This window comes from Mustela putorius, unplaced genomic scaffold, assembly GCF_011764305.1.
Source record: "Mustela putorius furo isolate JIRA1106 unplaced genomic scaffold, ASM1176430v1.1 tig00000129_pilon_pilon_pilon, whole genome shotgun sequence".
NCBI classification, from domain to species: Eukaryota; Metazoa; Chordata; class Mammalia; order Carnivora; family Mustelidae; genus Mustela; species Mustela putorius.
This window is the reverse complement of record NW_025421290.1, coordinates 43,262,553-43,283,066: the sequence shown is the minus strand read 5'-3', so window position 1 is coordinate 43,283,066 and position 20,514 is coordinate 43,262,553. Positions and strand designations below refer to the sequence as shown.

General features: G+C 52.6%; 1 protein-coding gene across 2 annotated transcripts; it reads right to left on the bottom strand.

Moving 5' to 3' along the window:
• On the bottom strand, positions 1–19,440 carry OTUB2 (OTU deubiquitinase, ubiquitin aldehyde binding 2). Of its 2 annotated transcripts, none has more exons than XM_004754770.3 (6): positions 19,221–19,440; positions 9,530–9,625; positions 8,034–8,152; positions 4,715–4,799; positions 3,956–4,150; positions 1–2,949 (listed from the first exon to the last, which is right to left on the bottom strand). In XM_004754770.3, the coding sequence occupies exons 1-6, from the start codon at positions 19,221–19,223 to the stop codon at positions 2,743–2,745; spliced, it is 705 nt and encodes a 234-aa protein (XP_004754827.1). In that variant the 5' UTR covers positions 19,224–19,440; the 3' UTR covers positions 1–2,742. The 2 variants fall into 2 exon arrangements, with proteins under 2 accessions (XP_004754827.1, XP_012912895.1); XM_013057441.2 differs by lacking the exon at positions 19,221–19,440 and adding an exon at positions 10,012–10,200.
• Between the last annotated feature and the right edge of the window lie 1,074 nt (positions 19,441–20,514).

The following is a 20,514-nucleotide window of genomic DNA, read 5'->3' as shown; positions in this document are numbered from 1 at the left end:
TTGTCATGGAAACCATTTTAATGCAGGAAAATGTTTCCACCAACTGCCAGGAGAAGCTGTAGGGCCTGCCCATCCCACTCCCCCTCCCCCCACCAGCTGCTCACTGAGCCACAGCTGCTGCCCCCATTTTGCGCAGTAGGAGAACAGTTCTTACACTTGTCTCATGGGTCCTGACACTTCCCTGTTGGGGAAGCCAGAGTTTCCCTGCCAAGGAAGTACCTGCCCGCATTGCAGCAAGTGTTCTGCTTCCCGGCTTGTAGAGCACTGGGTGTCTGGTCTCGCACATAATCTTGTTACACTTTAAGCAGTGATCCTGTGCTGCGTAGGTGCTGTCTCCGTTTCACTGACGTGGGAATTAGGGCTCAAGAGATGAAGTTCTTGGCCGAGAGCTTGTGGAAAGGGGAGATTCAAACCCAGGCGGGTCTGGCTCCAGAAGCCCTCTGTGCTTATAATAGGAACCCAGTCAAAAGCAAGGACATTTTGTTCTTTTTGTTGCTAAACGTTCCCATTTATAAAGTTCCCTTTGGAAAGAAAGTAATAAATGTGCAGTTATACAGACTCTCAAAGCAACTCTCCCGCCTCCTTTCGGTCTGGACAGAGAGGGGTTGGTGAGGTGGGTGCAGACCTGTCCAGGAGGTTTGAATGCCAGCAGAACTGGCTGCTGTAGACAAGCAAAGTAACCTCCCCAGATGGCTAGATTTGAAAAAGTTCCTGAATTCTGTCACTCCCTTTTCAGCATCGGTGCTTGCCTCAGACCATCTGAGGTTGGATGTGAGGGCAGAGAGCCATGGCTTAGATTGGACCAGTGGTTTTGTGGGAAAAGGGGGAAGCACATTGTAAGAACTTGAGAATAATTTGCCTGTGGCATTCTGATTTGAAACTGATAGGAACTCTTCTGGAAGAGGGTTCCATGGGAGCACTGGTGGGCTTAGACCTAGAAGCATGACATAGGAAGCCTGAGAGGGAATTTCTCCAGCCAGTTTGCCAAAGAGAAATCTCTACTTTTGTGAACATGCCAAGAAGTGGCCACTGCTGCTTATGCCAGGTGTGAGAGCCCAGGTGGAGGCATGGACCGTCCCACAGACCCTCAAGAGCAGCCACGGGCATGTGCCGTGTTCATACCCTTTGGTTTGAAAATTGGGAATCCTGATAGTCACAAGTCACATAACATTTCCCCCAGTCTTCCAGTGTGTTTGTCGCAGATCTAGCATTCCTACCCAGAGCAGGGTGGGATATCACCAATTCAGAGATCAAGGTCAGGTTTACATTCCTGTGGAAAAGTGACATGATCACTTAGTGTGAACCCTTGGGTTTAAGCTCCAGCTAATGCAGTAGGGGAACCTGGGTCCCTGCCTGGCATTAAGCACCCTAACATCTGTTTTCACAAAGGTAGAAGAATGATACAAATCTTCCATTTGTATACAAGGCCTCAGCAGTCTGCTACCCAGTCATTGTGTATGGTCTGGCTGCCAGCAGACATGCAGTGTGGATTCTCAGAAATCCCTGCAGAAGAGAACCTGCGAGAAAATACCTTGGGTTAGGGGAGTACCCCATGGGCAGTTCCACACTTGGATGGTCTCCATTTCCTCCCACAGAGGAAGAACACTTGCTAGCAGTACCCCAGATCAGCTGGGCTCTTCAAGGTCCTTGGGGCAGCAAGGTGACAAGGCTTGTTACTAAGGGGAAGGTCTAGGGGGACAAACGAAGGAGGCTGCCAGCCTGGGCTCTTGGCTTCTAGGCAGTTTTCACAGCAAATGTCCCTCCTTGCCAGTTACCTCAGCTTGTCTGTTCTTTCCCACCTAACTTCCTGCCAGTCCACAACACCCAGCAGAAGGGGGAAAAGGGAAAGAAGCTGCAGACAACCTTGCAAAACATGTCTGCCCTGCCCAGCTGGAGTCTGTGGCTGCATGTACTGCTGTCTCCACCTGGCAGATTACCTAGATTCTACTTCCAGGCTGTTGGGGATGGCGAGACAGCTTCCTGGTCCCAGACCCCAGCCTTCCTTGAGCCTGTTAGGTGAGGCTAAGCTGCAGAATCCTGACGGGCCTGCCCAGAAGCAAGCAGGTCTGGCCCGGAGAGGTAGAGAGGAGGGGAGGCCACAACAACTTGAGCTTCATGCTGAAGGCCCCTTTTTAAACTTTGGCATAAAAGTCCTTTTCTCCTTAGGTTAGGGTAAGAAAACACTCCCCTGGTGAATGTTTGGAACCATGCTGAAGCCCTCACATTGGCCAACTAGCCAACACTTCAGTCAGCCATCCACCAAAGTCCAGTCTAACAGCTGATTAGACTAGATTCTTCTCTGTAGAACTGGAAAGTCACTGAAGACAGCTAACCTTGAGCTTTTCCTCCCCATTAGAGAGGCACAGAAAGGAAACCAGAGGGCCCTGTTTTTTATACAACAGAATGTCAGTACTGGCAAGAACCTTGTCCAGATGAAGAAATGGGTCCAGAGAGGGGAGGTGACCTGCCCAGGGTCTCAAGGAACTGGGAGCAGAGCCAGAGGTTCTGGCTTTGTAGCCCTGAGTTAGAAAGCATTTGATCCTCCATGAAAATAAATATTAACAGTACCACTAAGTTATACCAGTCCATGATGGGTAGTCCTCATTCCCAGTGACTTTGCCCAAAAGGCTGTACATTTTCTAACTATAGTTTTAAGTTGTTTAAAAAATTGAAAAGTCGGAATGTTCCATTGAGAATGCAGTCCCGTTAGGTGACAGGCTCCACTGCATGGCCTAAAAGTAATCAACGTTTATCGGCTGCATAAAGGATGTTGTAGTGGGATGTTTTATAGAGCAGGTAAACGGAAGGGGTGGCAGCCTCGGGGAACACGTGGTGGTTCAGGGCCGTGTCCATCTCATCCACATACTCCACCTGCAGGGCGATGTTCAGTGCCTGAGACAGGGCTGTGATCTGGATGTGGTCACACTCCATGGCCATGGGCTCCACTTCCTGCAAAGGCCAAAACGAAAAAACAAACCCAGATTAGGAAGGGGGCCTGGCAGAGGACAAATGAGAATTCCATCCCTGGCTTTCATGGCCCTGGGTCTAAGCATCTATGCTGGGAGATAATCTTCACAACAGCTCATCAGGTGGTACTGCCATGCCTAGTTTCTAGAAGAGGAGACTGAGGAAGAGCAGCCAGAAACCCACTAGCACTGCAAGGCTGGAATCTAGATCTTTCAGATTCCAGACTCTAGTGGTATGTGAGAAGAGAACACTACTTTGAAGTATTGGGATGGAGGTAGACAAGAATTTTTAAGCTTTGGCTTGGTAATGCATAGAACCAAAGAATTTCAGCAGACAAGGACGGTCATGAAGGGACTTCACAGAGGGCTAGGCGAGTGAGTGAGTCTGCCTCTCTCCACAGAGAGGCAGAGATGGTGGCGGCTGGCAAGTTTGTCCCACCTAGGGCGGCCGCCACTCCACTCCTGCTGATTGCAGCCATGCAGAATAAGGCCCTGGGAGCTGGATCCCAACAGAAATCCAGAGTCAAGAGAGCTGCCCAGGGTTTAAATGCTGGCAGATCCGTTTAGATAAATACCGTCCATCATAAACAAAACACATCTTAAGATACATGTGACACAGGGTCTGCTACTCTCCAATTCTGTAAACAGGGCAGTCCAAGGCCCTCGGTTCTCGGATGGGAAATCTGAGGCCTGGATGGGGGAAGTACTTGCCCAGAGCCACGTGTTCAGGCAGTTTAAGTAGGATCTGTTTCTGGCTTGCTAATCTTGTTCTTCCAATTACAAATGCAGATGTGACATGAAGTCCCCTGGCTAGGGATGATGGCATTCAAGTCTCCTGAGGGGAGAGGGGCTTTCACGGCACTTCCCCATGGCCCACACACTGACTGCCCCGTCCTCCCCAGTGTGTACAAGCGCAGGAGCTGGGGGTTACACAGCAGGTCCCAGGGCTGTGGGCTGAGTCCTCAGAGCTTGAGACCCCGAGGACCTACATGAGTACAGAAATCCTTGATGTCCATCTCCTCATCAATGAAGTGTCGGAAGAATTCTGCGCGGTTCTTGATGAAGGCGGAGGTGAGCAGACGCAGAAACTGCACGATTTGGTCCGAGGCGCTCTGGTCGTTGAACACCTTCAGCAGGCTGGACACTGAGCCATCCTTCTCTACCAGCTCGACCACACTGTAAAACTGGACCCCGCCGGGCTGTCAGCTGGCAGGCACAGGCAAGACCTACCCTCCCCCATGGGGCTCTCTGCATCGGACCCTCTCCTCAGTGTGTATTTCCATTTTTAAATCCTCAAATTGAGTTACCCAAGTCAGTCTGGGACCAAAGCTAAGTAGAGGGTTGGAAATGCCCTGCAGTGTGTACCTTAGCCCAGAGTCCTGTCTAGGGGACAGCAGTTGGGTCTCCTCCCGTCACTGTGGTGATTGGGATTCTTATTTATAACCCTCCAGTCCCACCTCCCTCACTAAGAGGATCGGGAGTAGGGTGGAGAGGGAATGGATAAGGGGAGCGGGGTGTTTCCGGCCTGAGAGCTACTGCCCCAAAGGAGGTACTTCCTCCCTATGGGAGGGCAGGGCCCTGGGTTCCCTGTCCCAACACGCAGGAAGCAGCTGTCCTCCAGCTGGGAGGAGCAGGGACACAAAAGCAGAGCCATGGGCTGTGGGGGGCTCCAGCCCCTGCGCATTCCTCTCTGCTCTGCCAGCATAGAAGCACCTGGACCCTCAGCCATCCTGCCCAGGTTAACTTACAGCATTAAAGAAGTTTCGGAACTTGTGCTCCTCAAACCCAGCAGCCAGAAGGTCATTTGGGGTCTGCAGGACACGTTCTTTAAACCTAAAGGGGTTAGACGGATGGCTTATGGGGAAGTGATGATGGAACACTGCTGTGACAATGTCTTCCCCCTCTCAGCCGATGCTCCCGACACCTGAGGAGTGTCGGGATGTGTCCCTAACGGGAGAAGGCAGTCCCCGTTAGGGACACACCCCTCCTCAGCTGCCTTCTCCCTTTGAGAGCACTTCCACCCCACAGTCTGGGTAACACACGGAGTTCTGTCCTCCCCAGCATATATAGTACCCATTTCACAGATTAGGAGATTGAGGCCGTCACTACCCACTCCCAGACATGTTACTTCTAGCTTCCCAAGCCTCCTGAATCTGTCCTTCCTGTCCCCATAGTTCTTGCCATCTCTGTGTTTATCTCTTCCTTGCTCCCTGCTCAGTGACCCCGCAGTGGTAGCCTGAAAACCAGTCACGAAAGGAGTATTTATACCACAGAAAGGGTTACCGCCACCAGTCAGGCCTCTGTGCCCCACAGCTGTGAAAGCTTTGTTGGCACTGGCCACCCTTTAAACCTGGTCCAGTGGCCCTTGCTCTGTCAGCGCTGGCTCATCCCTCTCTGCTCCCCGGCAGGCCCCTCACGGTGCCGCCCCCTTCCGAGACCAGCCCTGGCACTTGGGGGCATGGTGAGGAGCCCTAGCAGCCCCTGGCCCCAGGACACGTTTAGCAGCAGACATGAGGTACAGAACAAGCAACTGGTCCTTGGAGGGAAGGGAACAGCCCGTGCTAGAGGAACCAAGCAGCAGGAGGCTTGGGGTGGCGGGGGGGGTGGGGGGGTGGGGGGGGCAGCTGCCACTGGCTGTAGTGCAGTCTATCCCCTGGGAATGGAGGCTGGCCTCCTAATGGGACAGGAAGGGGGTTTTCACAAGGGACTAAAGGCCTGAGGGGGAGGCTCAGTTGTCTTGGGAGGGGACAGAGAGGAGAGGGGTGGCATGTGTGGTGCGCAATCATCTAAACCAGGAGGGGGAGGTGAATGCTGTCCAGAGTGGGTGGGGGGGACCCCCTGTGCTGGCAGTTGGCAGCCCTGCTGTTCAGCTGCCCTTGGGCTTTAGTCCCCCCCCGCCTTACCCTCCCTGAACCCCAGCTGCATTCCCACATCGATTGCTCACCTATGACTGCTGACCCCTGTACCGAGGACTGAGGAGTGCCACACAGGCCCGGCCGAGACCAGGCCAGGACTCCCACCCAGCAAGATGAGTGCGGGGAAGGGGGACGGCACTCGGACGGCACTGGGCGAGGCGCTCTCTGCAGCACCGCCAGCTTCACTGTGACCTTGGGCAAGGCTTGTAACCTTCCCAAGGCTCTGTGTACTCAACTGTAAAATGGGGTACCACCACCCTGAACACTCCTGCGGAAAGGCTCGCAGACATTCTGGACTCAGCATCATTTGGACTTTGGCAACACACTTAGCAGTTACCCTGGACTCCTCTCAGCTCGCGCACCCCACCTAACCGTGACCAAGTCCTGCTGACTCCAGGAATCTGGAATCCAGCCCATCCCCTCCGCCTGCCCCTGCTGCCACTCTCCTCTCCCTTCTCCGAGCACATCCCCTGCTGTGCCCTCGCAGTCTGTCCTGTGGATAGTGGCCAGCAGGCCAGGCGATGCTCTGTTCAGACCCTTAGAGGATCCATCTCTTTCAGGCTGAAATTCAGGGTCTTTATAGAGGCCCATGAGGCACTCCCCACTTACCCCCACCCCCGCCTCCATCCTAACAACTTGGCCACCTTCCCCATCTGGTTTTTTCCTACAACACGTCTTGCCATCTGACATCCCATGCGGTCTGTTTTCTCCTGCTAGCATGCCTGCTCCAGAGGCAGGAAGTTTCTCTCTTGTTCTCTCCTGCATCCCCAGGGCCTACAGGGGGGTCTGTGTGTGGTGTCCTGCTGGGTGATGACTGCAGGGAGGGAGGGTGCCCTGGGAGGAGTGCAGGGGTGAAGCCCAGCATTCAGGGCTGGGCTTTGCGAGCATCACCTTGCTGAGTCCTCCAAACACGGAGTATGCAGGATTACCCACGTTCCGCAAATGTGGAAACTGAGGCTTAGAGAGCTGCGGTTACTTGCCCAAAGTCACACAGCAAGTAAGGTAGAGTGAGGTCTGGCCTCAGAGCCCCGGACCTCAGCATGGCACAGCTCTGGGGGACACAGTGGGAGAAAAGCCCTGCACTGGACTGCACTGGAAAGTGACTTGAGATAGGGGACTCCATCAAAAGGGACTCAGTCTGGCCAAGAATGACATTCCAAATAAAGAACGGGTGGCCTAATTTCTATCCCTTTTGAGGGAATCTGTATTTTGACCAGGAGATGATTATCTTAACCTAGCCATTCTCAATCAGGGCTGACTTTCCTCAACCAAAGAGGTTTCTGATGGAATCTGGAGAGAGGTTTCTGATGGAATCTGGAGACATTTTTGATGGTCATGGCTTGGGGCGGAAGGTGCTCTAGGGGCATCTAGTAGGTGGATGCGAGGGACACTACTAACCACCCTATACCACCCAGGACCGACCCACAACAAGAATGATCGAGCCCAAAATACCAGAGTAGTGCTGCTGTTGAGAAAGCGGCCCTCACAAAGCAGCTCTGACACCAGGGTCCACGGATCAAGCCCGAGTTCTCTGACCTACGGCCACTCTGTTTGTGTGTGTGGTGGGGGGAGTGGGGAGGGCTTCATCTGATCCTCTCAGGGCAGTGAAAGCTCCAAGATCAAGAAGTAGGTCTTTTAGCTCCTTGCTGTGTTCTGAGACCGGCAACATCTCCTGGGATTTGGGGAGAAACAGAAGCCTGCCCTAGATGGACCGAATTGGTACCACATTCTAAAGGTCCAAGAAGTTTGAGCAAATGCTGACGCAGTAGGGGCCCTGACTTGAACCTCAACACAAAGGTCTAAAGGGTCGCTCTTGGGAGCTGCTGCTGGACAGAGACCTTCCTCAGCATTGGGTCAGGACCCAAGGCCTGACTAGGTAGATACCCGGTTACACACCTTTAAGAACAGGGGCAGCTGAAATTACTCAGAATAGGCAAAGCGTTGTTTTCCTCTTGGAGTGAGTCTTCAGAGGCAACCAATGCAACCCACCTAGGCGAACTTAAGTCACGGTTCCATCCCAGACCACATGGCTGCCCCCACCCCGCCCCCACAGCAGCTCACTTTTCGGGTTTGGCAGGCCTGTGCCTAGGAAACCCCATCAGGGAGACCCAGGGCACCCAATCCTGCCCAGCAGTCCCTTACACCCACTCACTTGAGGACCTCCCTGCTCTTCCCCAGCAGGGACTCCAGGTAGGAATAGCCCAAGGCCCGGTAGAAGCAGTTCCCATCCCCCTTGGTCTTGCGGATCGCGGTGAACCTTTTGCTGAGTTCCTGTGGGGCAGAGAAGGAAATGTGGACGTCTGCACCACCATCACCCGTCGTGTCGCGTCCTGTGGGGGGCCAGGGCCCCTACCTCCCCCAGGTAGCACCTGCTGCCTCCTCTGAGAGCCTTCACAGTCTCCCAGCTACCCTCCATCGCACGTAAAACCACGCTGAGCCGGTCCTTGTGGCAGGCACCGAGGGATGAACGGGTCACGGCCCAGCCTCTGGCAGCCTACGGTCTGGGGAAGATGGACCATTACACAACTAGGACAGGACAGGGGAAACACGGGGGTGCCTCGGAGCAGTGGCATCAGAAGTCTAGGAAGGCTTCCTGGAGGAGTAGCACTGAGAGGAGCAGAAGTGGTATGCATGGCACAGGGGAGGCACAGCTAAGCAAAGCCCTTGCGGGGATGGGGTGTAGCTGAGCAGTGAGCCAGGAGTCTGCAGAGTTTGTAGAAGAGGCCTCCTCAGACATAACGAAGCAGTCTGGCCAGACCTTCAGACATGTCTCAAAAGGCGTGGCTCTCCCCAGGCCACCCACCTCCAGCTCTGCTCTGAGCTGCCAATTTCCCTCTGAAATGTCTGGAGTCTCCTTGGGCGCCTCCTGGAGCTATGGGCAAGGTTTTGATAGCAAAGCACGGTCTTCAAGGTGTCGGGGAGTCCCTCCTCCCACCACAGCAGTGAGAAGGCTTGGGGTTGATGGGGCCCCCTCTCAGCCCTGCAGGGAAGGTCATGCTCCGTGAGAACCGCATCTCATCTCCCGAGAGGGCTTCAGGGTACACAAGGCCCTGCGGCTGCAGGAGACAGTCTTCCCAGTGAGCAGAGAGAAGCAAAGGCATGCTGCCCCTGAGGTGGACAGAGCCTAGGCTGCTGCTCCTGCTCTGGTTTTGTGAGCTGTGCCCCCGCACGCTTCTGGCAAACCCCTTCTGCAAAGGCCAACGGAGTGGCCCTTTGCTGCCGAGATGCCCTAGCACTGTGGTTATGGGCACAGCTTACGAGATCTGGCTTCCTTGTCCACATCCTACCTTCTTCACGGATGAGCTGGAGGACTGTGGGGCTGCCATTTAATATCTGTGCCTCCCTTCCCTCAGCTGTAAAATGTGGATAATACAAGTACTGGCTTTGCCACATAATGTCTCAGTAAATAAAGCACTTAGGATAGTGCCTAGCTTTTAAAAAAAATTTAAAAATTGCTATATATATTGCAACTAAAAGATTTCTCACTGAGGCAAATGCCCAACATCAAAATATTCTGGGAGCCCTTGAATTTGCCCGGGAGCCTGGCCCCAAGGCTAGGACTTTCTGCTTTCAAAGTGGCACCTCGGACTCCAATCCCAGCTCCAGCACATTAGCTCTAAGATCCTCTCCCCTGCAAACCTCTCTCACCTGGATTTTCCTCTGGTAAATCCTGTTTTCAGGATGATCCCGAAGAATTGATAGAATGTCACATTTTTCTGATATTAGGTTGAAAGATGTTTCACTCTGAAAAAGAAGCAAAGCTGTGACAATTTTAAAGCCACGGATAGGCTTCCATCACGTAATTCCATAACATAGGGAATGGGACCTTGCCACAAAAGGCACGTTACCAGTTATCTTGGATGTCAGTTCCCTGGACAGGGAGTCACGGTCGGCTCCATCGTGTATGGGATCAACTAAATGGATTCATTTTCGAGTATAATCCCTTAACCTATGAGCCTTCATGCTGGAGTATGAGCTCTCTCCTTGTCACCTGTCCTTCCTGTCTCACTCATTCATTCTTTCATTTGCCACTAATTCCTGAACATCCAGCCTGCACTAAGCACTGTGGGATAAGCTGGAAGTAAGAGGTTAGAACATCCGGCGGATGTTCTACCTGCGGCACCACCTACCGGCGCAAGTCCATACTGCAGCCCAGTTGGAGTCTGGTCAGTTCCAAACCAGAGATCAGCTTCCTGGCCCAGAGGCAGGGCTCTGGAGGGCTGAGAAGAAATCCGCAGGGAGCAGGTAATGGCAGGAGGCGGCTTTGGAGCCGCCCTCGGAGCCAGGGAAAGTGCAGGAGGCATCTCTGTTCTAACAGTCAATTCCCTGCAGCCTCAAGCTGTTTCTGCCTAGACTGCCCAGAGAAGTGGCAGATGCACCCCTGCCTCCACTCCCTCCCTAGACGTGCTCTGATTCCAGCATGAAAATAATGTACGAGGAATCGGTATTAAAGCCAATGACCCAGGTCATTTACTTTAAGAGAAGTAAAGTGTTCAAGGGGACAGTTACACAATACCGTACGAGTAACCAGAGTTGGCCAACCAGATCATGACAAGTATTCTGGGGAGCTGAGGGAAGGCTTTCGGTTTTGGATAAAAGGAACAGAGACAAAGCATGTCCTATTCCTTCCTCCTCCTCCCTGCCTTCAATGTCTTCAATGCAGATGCAGTGTCTATATTACAGCGGCCATCCTGTGACCATGACGCTGAAAGCTAGTATGTGGGAAATGGTTGGATGATCTGCTGCTATCCTAAGTCCAAGATGTAGAGAATAACAAGATGCCATGATTGTACATCTATGATGTGCCAAGCTCTGGGACAGAGACATACATATCCCCATTATCTCATTTACTCCCCACTAGCAATTATACCCACTCTACTGACAAGGTCAGGTTCCTTGGGCCAGGAAGTGATTTAATCCAATTCTGGCTCTGAAACCCATGGGAATTCTATAAGCCAAACTGCTAGGCAAACAGAGCTCAGAGTCTAGCTCTTGAGGGAACAAAGCTGCTAGACCTTACAGGAACACTGTGTACAGGGCAGACTAGGGCCTCTGCATCATCAGGCCAGGTCCTAACCTCCCGCCCCTGGGGTCCCAACCAGGCAGACAGCCTAGCTTTCTACCCAGCTCAGTGCCCACAGCAGTGTCCCCAGTCTGAAGACACTTGTCACAGAAGGAAAAAAATATTTATAGGTGGTGTCTGGACATGTTAAAAGACGGGACATCTGGAGGAAAAGTTGTTCTCTTTTCAGTTTCCTTCAAATTTTATAATAATCATGCCAAGGAGAAAGGCAGCTTCCAACATACCTTTAAATCCTTTCCACTCTGCTAGTGTCTTTTGGCCAGTGAGCAGGGAGCCTAAAAGTGTTCCATTTTCTTTAAGCTCTACACCCAACAAGAGACTTGAACTCACAACCCAGAGATCAAGAGTCACAGCTTTACTGAGCCATCCAGGTGTCCCAAAGGGTTCCATTTTCATTTGCAGTACTTTTTAAATGTAAAACAAGTCAGCTTTGGGGGACACCCAGCTGGCTTAGTCAGTAGAGCTGAGAATCTTGATCTCTGGGTCAGGAGTTCAAGCCCCCCCCCCCCCCTTGGGCACAGAGCTTATTTCAAAACAAAACAAAAAAGCCTGTTTTATTGACTTGGTTGGCGTTTTTATGAGATGTGAACATGTTTTGATCTATTCTAAATCATGGAAGAGTTCCATTATTGGCATAACAACTGTTGCTGTGCGGTTCGTTTTGCACTCCTACTACTCTCTGCTAAAAAAGGACCCTGTAAGTTTCCGAATAAAAAAAAAAATCCACTTCTGCTGCTTTGAGAGAAAGTAAGGTGACCCTCAGGTAGGTTACAACACAGCCGGCGTGCCGGCCCTACAGCACCCTTTCCCTCATGCTCTCGCTTCATTCCAGACTCCCATTACCCACCTCACTAACAAAAGGCTTGTTTCTATAGACCGCGGACTTAAAACGTTGGCTCGAGTCTTTCTAAATGTGCATTAAAAGCAGTACCACCGGTATTTAGTGCTGCTTCTGCCTGGCCTGCTCCAAGCAAAACCCCAGCAGACAACAGGTGGGGGAAAGTGTAGTTGGCCGTACTCAGCCGTTTCTGAGAGGACAGTGACGGAGGCGTGGAAAGGAGTAACAATGTAAAGAGAAATAATGAAGATGGTGGCAAAGCGCCATCAACAGTCAAAATGAGAATATAGCACTGGATCAGGGAAAGGGACACCCACCCTGGACCAGGAAAGCTGATCCAGGTCTTCCCACTGGCCAGATAAACTTGGCCTGTGGGGCAAATTTCCTTAGGCTATTGAATTTAAAAGAAAAATATTAAATAGCAGTTTGGGGCACCTCTTGGCCGCTGAGGATGGAGCCCATCACACTCGGGGTTTGACTGTCAACACTGGCTTCCCCTTCGTCCCTGTTCCCATGTCCCCCTCATAGGTAGTTTCTGTGGCACGTTTCAATAAGTACCTTTTTTTTTTTTTTAAAGGAAATCCCCCCCCTTTTAAAAAGATTTTATTTATTTATTTTTTTGACAGAGAGGACATGCAGGCAGAGAGAGAAGAAGGGAAGCAGGCTCCCTGCTGAGCAGAGAGCCCGATGCAGGGCTCGAGCCCAGAACCCTGGGATCATGACCTGAGCCAAAGGCAGAGGCTTTAATCCACTGAGCCACCCTGGCACCCCTCAATAAGTACCTTTTTATTGAGGTACTTCATTCCTCAATATTATTGATATAATTGATTAAGGGAAAGTATCAAATACTGAGGTATTGAGGGAATATTTGAATTTACCTCAATATCAAATATTAGTGATATTGACACAGCACTGAGTATACTCAGTATAATGTATACAGTATACTAATTTCCCTCAAAATTACTGATTCCTTCATACTGAGGGAATCAACTGAGGGAAACTATATATAAAATATTCCCCCATAACCACTTTTAAGTGTGCAGTTCTGTGGCCTTCTGTACACCCATGGTTGTGCAACTGTCACCACCTTCCATCCCTGGAACTTTTTCGTCCTCCCCACCTGACACTCCACCCATTAAACATGAACTCCCCTTCCCCGCTGCCGCCATCTGACCGTCTCTGAATCTGCCTAGCCCAGGGACCTCATGTAAGTGGAATCCATTGGTCTTAAAACTACAGAGTTGTTTTATGTATGCACATGTCTTATATGTGCACACAGATTATTCTACAGATACTGTGGCCTTTTTATTTTGCTTCACCCAATTTTTTTTATTAACATATAATGTATTATTTGCTTCAAGGATACAGGTCTGTGAATCGTCTTACACAATTCACAGTGCTCATCATAGCACATGCCCCCCCCAATGTCTATCACCCAGCCACCCCATCCCTCCCAGACCCCTTCCTCTCCAGGAACCCTCAGTTTGTTTCCTGAAATTAAGAGTCTCTATGGTTTGGCTCCCTCCCTGGTCCCATCTTATTTCATTTTTTTCCTGCCCTTTCCCCCATGACCCCCATCCTTCCCTGCCTGCCTCTCAAATTCCTCATATCAGGGAGATCATATGATAATTGTCTTTCTTGGACTGACTTAGTTCGCTTAGCATAAGACCATAAGACCTCGAATAGCCAGAAGAATGTTGAAAAAGAAAACCAAAGTTGGCAGCCTCACAATTCCAGACTTCAAGCTCCATTACAAAGCTGTCATCATCAAGACAGCATGGCACTGGCACAAAAACAGACACACAGATCAGTGGAACAGAATAGAGAGCCCGGAAATGGACCCTCAATTCTATGGTCAACTAATCGACAAAGCAGGAAAGAATTTCCAATGGAAAAAAGACAGTGTCTTCAACAAATGGTGTTGGGAAAATTGGACAGGTCCATCCAGAAGAATGAAACTGGACCATTTCCTTACACCACACACAAAAACACAATACTATTTTAAGATCTGCCCCTCCTGCAAACGGTTCACGGGTCGGTTTCCTCCACCACAGGTGATGGAGCCTTGGGTTCGCTCTAGCACCCCCCCTGTGGCCGTAGGTGGATTTATCGGGGCAGCGTGGAGCATGGGGTTTTCCAGAATGTCCCAAGTCTGAGGTCCCTGCCCACGACCCCTGCCCCCCGACCCACCACCACCACCTCCTCAGCAGCACTGCCCTCATCACAGCTCTGGGGAAAAACAAGAGTCTCAAATGCCACGGAGAACTTGGGCATAGCCTCAAAGTACTGGCCCATATATCTGGCACAATGCTCTCTGGGTTTGATATTGGCTGACTCTTAACTGGTATTATTTTATTATATTCTAATCGTGGCTGAAAATTTCCAGGATGTTATGTTGAAAGGACAGGCCTGGCAATGTCCTGTCAGACCTAATCAGGACACCTGAAAGGATCTTAGCCTTTAATTGCTGGTGTGCAAATACATGCTAATTAAGTCAGGCAGAGGGCAAGTCGGCTTGGAAACCGCACTTAGCAGGTTAAGTCGAGGCCTGCATTTCAGAGTGAGAAAAGGACATCTCTGCCATCACTGGCCCTTCCCTGGCAATCCTGGGACCCAGCCCCATGCACTCGCGAGTGCGCTCGGCATTCAGACCAGGTTTGAGTCCTCACTGGGAGCCTGGCCTCGGTCTCCCTGGCCTGGTTTCCTCCTGCAGCCTTAAAACCCCGGGTGGAAATCCAAGCACATACTGTGGCAAAGTGGATCCCAGCCCGAGCCCACACCCCCTCCAAGCACGGGGAGAGTCAGGTTCCCCATTTTCCTCTGGTTTTCTCTCCAAAGCCCCTGCAGTACGAAAACCTTGCCATGTAACCCCAAGCACTGCTCCAGCAGCCTCAGACCAGCAAAAAGCCAGGCTCCTCCAGCCCTACATCTGTAGCCCAATCTGCGCATCCAACCACTTTGGTTCAAAACCCTGAAAGCTTCTGGTGAAGAGGCCTCCAAGTGGGGACAGGGAGCGGCCCCCGCCAGGGTGATGGGAGAGTTCTGGCCCCACAGCTCTGCCTCCCTGCCCGAGGGCCCCATGTGCCCAGCTGTTCAAGGATCTCCAAGTATCCTTGGGAGATGATGGGATGGGCTGACAGGCTGCAGGACAGGGAGGGGCAGAGCCAGAAGGAGTGGGCTCCGGTAGCTCAGTCCAGCTGGCCCTGAAGGCCTGTCTCAGGAGATGACATGTGACCCCAAGCAAGACCCCTGCCCTCCCATGAGTTCTCAGTAGGCTCCTCTTGGAATCGGTACAGCTCAAGGTCTGAATTCAGTCTCCCTGGGCTTTCATGAGAAGCAAAACAGTAAGACAATAAAGCTCCAAAAGATCAGGGTCCCTGGTCCCTTTTGTTCAAGGTTGTACCCCAAGCCCTTGGAACATTCCAGCAGCTGGTGCCCAGCAGGTACTCAGTGATCACTTGCTGAATGAAATGAAACCACCGTAGCTGGGCATTCACTGTGGCATGTGCTGTGGATTATCTCCTTTAAGCCTTGAAATATGTTTTACAAATGGACATGGAGGCACAGAGAGGTCAAACCATCTGCCTGAAGTCACAGAGTGAGGCAGTCTTTGGTAGGGACTCAGACCCTGCTCACCCAGCCCATCAAAAGTATTCAACAAGGGGCACCTGGGGGGCTCAGCTGATAAAGCATGTGACTCCTGATCTCCGCTCAGGTCTTGATCTCAGGGTCGAAAGTCCAAGCCCTGCACCGGGCTCCATGCTGGGCTTGGGGTGTACTTAAAAAAAAAAAAAAAGTATTCGACAGACCTGGCTACCTTCCTGCACCTTCTTATCCTCCAGGGAACAGAACCCACTTGACCCTCATGTGTGCCCACTTGTCATTTCCTGCCACCTCCTCAATGGTCAGGACTCACACTTCTGCCTACAGAGCCCCTCTCAACATACCCTTTATTGCATCTGTGCACAGCCCCGAGCCCAGGCTCCGGGGTGCTGGTGGGCCCCAGTGGGCAATGCCAGCCCTCGGCCAGCCTGACTTTCCTCCGAGGCTGCTCCAGGGGCATGGCTGACCGCAGGCTGAGTCAGCCTCATTAACCAGGCCCAGTACCCCAGAAGCCACGACTCACCGCGTGGCCTGACCTCAAGCTACTGGCTCTTTCCCAGTAGAGGCCAGAGCTTCCAGGGTCACCGGGACAGAGCTCAGAACCTGGCCAACCGCCCCTCTCCTCTCAGAAGCTCTTTGTCACTTCCCAAGTCTCCCCGGGGCCACAACCCTGGTCTTGCTTGCCCGGGACTGGGGTCTCCCCGGTGGGCTGCCGCTGGAGCTACAAGGAAACTCCCTTTGAATGGTCCGCATTAGGACAGGATGGAGGATACACGAAGGTATAGAATAATCCATTTTTTACTGATGAGTGATCACAATGTTTGCAGGCAAAAGATCTAGGGAAGACCTAGTGTCCAGAACTAGCTTCCTGTTGTTGCTATGGCAAGAGAGCAAATTCTGTGACTTAATAACCACACGGATTTGTTAGCCTGCATTTCTGGGGGCTCCGGGGGAAAACCCATTTCCTTACCTTTTTCACTTTCTAGAAGCTACCTGCGTTCCTTGGCTCACGATCCCCCTCCTTCCACCGCTCCTCACGTGAATCCTCGCGTGAGCCCTCCTGCCTCTGCCCCCAGCCCTTTTTTTTTTTTTTTAAATTTTTTTATTTATTCATTTGATGGAAAGAGATCACAAGTAGGCAGAGAGGCAGGCAGAGAGAGAGAGGAGGAAGCAGGCTCCCCGCTGAGCAGAGAGCCCGATGCGGGGCTCGATCCCAGAACCCTGGGATCATGACCTGAGCCAAATGCAGAGGCTTTAATCCACTGAGCCACCCAGGTGCCCCACCACCCAGCCCTTTTATAAGGACCTTTGTGATGCCATCCCAGACCCCACCTGGGTGATCCGGGCCTCTCGCAGCTCAGCACCCGTAGCTTCACCACACCTGTGAGGCCCTGGTTGCCACGTGAGAGCCCTTATTCACAGGTTCTGGGGATCAGATGTGGAAATCCGTGGGGGGCTGTTCCTCAGCCTGCCCCCTCACATGCCCCTTCTGTGCTGTCCAGCTAAGGAAACAGGGAAGACCCTGCGTCTGGGTGCCCACCCCTCTTGGGTCACAATTATTCGCTAGCCTTGCAGAGACCCTGAACTCAGACCCCAGCCACTTTCTCATTTGACGCCTGGACTCACACATCTCCTAAAGGAGCCTCCGATTTTCGTCTCTGGCCCTGACCTCCCCCTGACGCTCTGGCTTAAAACAGCCAGGAGCCACCAGGATGTCTGACCAGCATCCCTGAGCTACTGTGCCGCAACTTCTCTCTCGCTCCACACCTGCCTCCCCTCCAGGGGTCTCAGCTCCCCCCTCCATCCAGCCAGAGCTTATGCGAACCGCGGCACCCCTCTTGCTCTCTTTTCCCCATTGGCTTTGTTCCTGGGTCAGGCCAGAGTTGCCGCCATCTGCCTTCAGGAAGGCTGCAATAGCACTGGCTTCTGCTCCTGCTCCCCTTCCTCACCATCCTCCAAGCTGCTGCACATGCAAGCCAGAGGAGGGCACAACTGTCCTCAATTTCCTCCTGGGGCTCCCTCATGTAGGAAAGGACTCAGCCTTTTGATGACAACCTCCCAAGTCCTACAACGCCAGCCTTGCTTCCCTCATGCTCCCAGGGATCCAGCCTTACACCCTCTTTGTGTTCCTCCAACAAGACATGCCCATTTCTACCTCAGGGCCTTCGCACATGCTATTCCTGCTGCCCAGATGCTCCTCTTCTTAAGACTCATGTGGCATCACCTCCTCAGAGAGGTCCTCCCTGAGCGCCCTGTGTTATGTCACCCCTCCCCCACCACCTTGACTTGCTTTATTTCTTCAATGCACCGGCTATCACATAGGTTCGCTCGTTTCCTTGCAGTCTGTCTGTCCCTCCACTTGAATGTCAACAACAAGAGGGCAGGGATTTTGTATGCCTGTCAAGACCAGATCCCCAGTACTTGGCACACGGTCATGCTCTAGAAATGCGGACTGAGTGGACGGGCGAACAAATGCCTGAGCCTCCAGCGCTGTGTTTGCCACACTGCCAGAGAGATGACCCAAGTCAGCCACCTCGTACGTGTCCGAAGTATGTTACAGTGCTTGCCCCCTCCCCATCGGCAGCATCCTGAAGGGGTGACCATCTCCCTGTGCAGCTGCGGGACGGAGGAGGCCAAGAAGAACCAGACACCTGTGCCCACCGACTTCCAGGACTCTGTTGTCAGAGGAGCAGCTGCAGCTAGTTACCTGGGCCAAGCAGCCCACGTGGGTCACCTCGCTGTCCTCACAGCGCCCACTGTACAGACACACAAAATAGTGCTGGGTGAGGGGGAGCTGGGCAGGGGGGAAGACCAACCAAAGCCTCTTGGCTTTCCAAGGGCTGGAGGAGGCATCTGAACTCAGAGCTGTGCGACACCAAGCCACCATAAGGGTCCCCAGCCCTCACACTCTACACTAAAGCAGGGGGCTCAGGATTAAGGGATTTTAGGCCATCCTCACACCTAATCCCCTGCAGACTGCCTGACCCCTCCCCCCATGCCCTTGAAGGTGGATTGAAGGAGCACTGGACTGGGAGTCCAGAGGCTTGGGTTCAAGTCCCAGACCCACCACAATCAGTCCCAGTCCCCTCCTTACCCGGGCCTCAGTTTCCCCACCTACCCAAGTTCCAAGTTTGACCTCGCTCAGGTTGTCTGTGGGGCCATTTCTGCTCCAAGAAGACTCTGAATCAGGGGTTCTCCTAGTCTTCACTCTGCCTAGACCCCTAATTCATGTGCCTCACAACTTGAGGCGGCCTCTCAATGGGCGTCCTAATGCACACACCCTCTGTTGGTGTGCGGGATGGAGAGCATGTCCCCCGACCGCAGCTCCTGCACCTCCTAAGTCACTTGTGGGGCTGGGGAAGAGGGGAGGTGTCCGATGGCCAAGGCCCTGAGTGGGTGGCTTCCCGAGCTGCCTACTACAGGGCTACTTAACAAAGAGGACGATCCTTAGTCTTGAAGCCTCCCAGTTCCCGTTCCCGTCGAGGGCGCCTACCTTGCACCGTCGGGCGGCACCCTCGGACACACCGGGGACGAGAGCTCCAGGGACGGGGGTCCTAGAGGCCAGGCTGGGTCCCCTTCGCTGGGCGTCCACGGGGGACGGCGGGGCCTTACAGGGCCTTCCCAGGAAGTACGGGGCCCCCCAGCATCCGTCCCGATTCACCCCTCTGAGGGATCCGAACGCCGCGGGAGCCGCGCTGGGGGCTGAGCCTGACGCTGTCCCCTGTCCCGCGAGCGCACATGCGCCCCAGCGGCGAGCCCGCCCACCGCGCCCCCCTTCCAGCTCCTCCTCCACCGCTTCCCCCCACGACACTGACCATAGTGACCGGAGCCGTCGGGCCAGGTCCCGCCCCAGCAAGGAGCGATCCGGTGCGGGAGGGCGCCACGGAAGCCACGGGCTGGCTCCGCCGTTGGGTCGGGCGGCGGGGGCCTCGAGGGCGTGGGGGCGAGCGGAGAATACACCCGACCACTCCGCAAACCACAGGGTAGACCTCCACTGTGTCCCAGCAAGACACACGCCCCGCGATTGACGTCTGAAGTGGGCAATCAGAAGCCGGGACACAGGACGTCACAGAAAGTGGGTGGGACTTCACGTGCCTTCAGCCTATGCTTTAGGGTTCATTTGACAGGGTGCCGCCCCCTTTTAAAGACACAGAAAGCTTTTAACTGGCTTAGGAGTTAGCCCAACCCAGAAAGACAGGTCTTCATTTGTAAAGGCTGATGGGCTTTTGACCAAAACTGCAAATTGAGGTCTTCTGAAAGATCAGTTGGCTCTCATTAATCCCTAAACAGGGCCACGTTTAAATAGTTTGTTCAAGATCAGAGGACAGGTGCTTAGGGAACACGTGCCCAATAACATTAAGTAAACTGCCTGCCCTTGTGTAGCTTCTAAATAATGTTTTACCCACTTCCAACTCATGAATCAGTAGGTTACCAGGCATCCAATTAATGGTTGTTGAATGAATGAATTTCCAGGATCGTTGATGCTGTGCCTCTGAAATTGTATGGCTATCTATGTATGGCACAGACGTGAGTCAGGTTTGGTGACTCAGCCTGCATACAAGCTCATTAATACTGAACATCAAACACGGGAATATGTCTTATTCAAACTTCATTCACCAGCCCTCACCCCCTGGAGGAGATGCTGTGGTTGGGGGAGGGAGGGTTTCTGGGGAAGGGGGTGCCTTTGCCCCCTTCCAATCCAATGCCCATTGCATGTGCCCATTTTACAGGTGTTAATACTTCCAGGTGCGTGTATTAAGCAATTGCCCATTCCCACACTCGCTGTCCCGCCCCAGGCATCAGGCTTGACTCTTGGACAAACATCTGTCTTCCAAGTGCATATCATTTACTGTGATGGGGAATTTGGGGGTTAATCGTGGCTCAAGGAGAAAGAACAACAAAGACTAATTTTTATTGAGTACTCACTGTGTACTGAACACTGTCCTCAACTCTCAACCTGTATTATCCTGCTTAATGTTCTCACAACTAATTTATGGGGATAGGTCCTATTATTATCATCCCCATTATCCCTGTTTTACAGATGAGGAAACTGAGGCACAGGAATATTAAGGTACGTGCCCAAATTCGCCTAGCATGCTGTGGGATTCA

Bases quoted from the DNA above. Each gene is read 5' to 3' on its own strand.
- OTUB2 (XM_013057441.2), bottom strand. From the start codon at position 10,185: ATGCCTCCTGCACTTTCCCTGGCTCCGAGGGCGGCTCCAAAGCCGCCT. The intron at 8,153-9,529 runs GTGAGAGAGGTT...TCTGCCCCACAG, and splicing joins TTTACCAGAGGAAAATCCAG to GAACTCAGCAAAAGGTTCAC. The intron at 2,950-3,955 runs GTAGGTCCTCGG...TGGCCTTTGCAG, and splicing joins TCAAGGATTTCTGTACTCAT to GAAGTGGAGCCCATGGCCAT.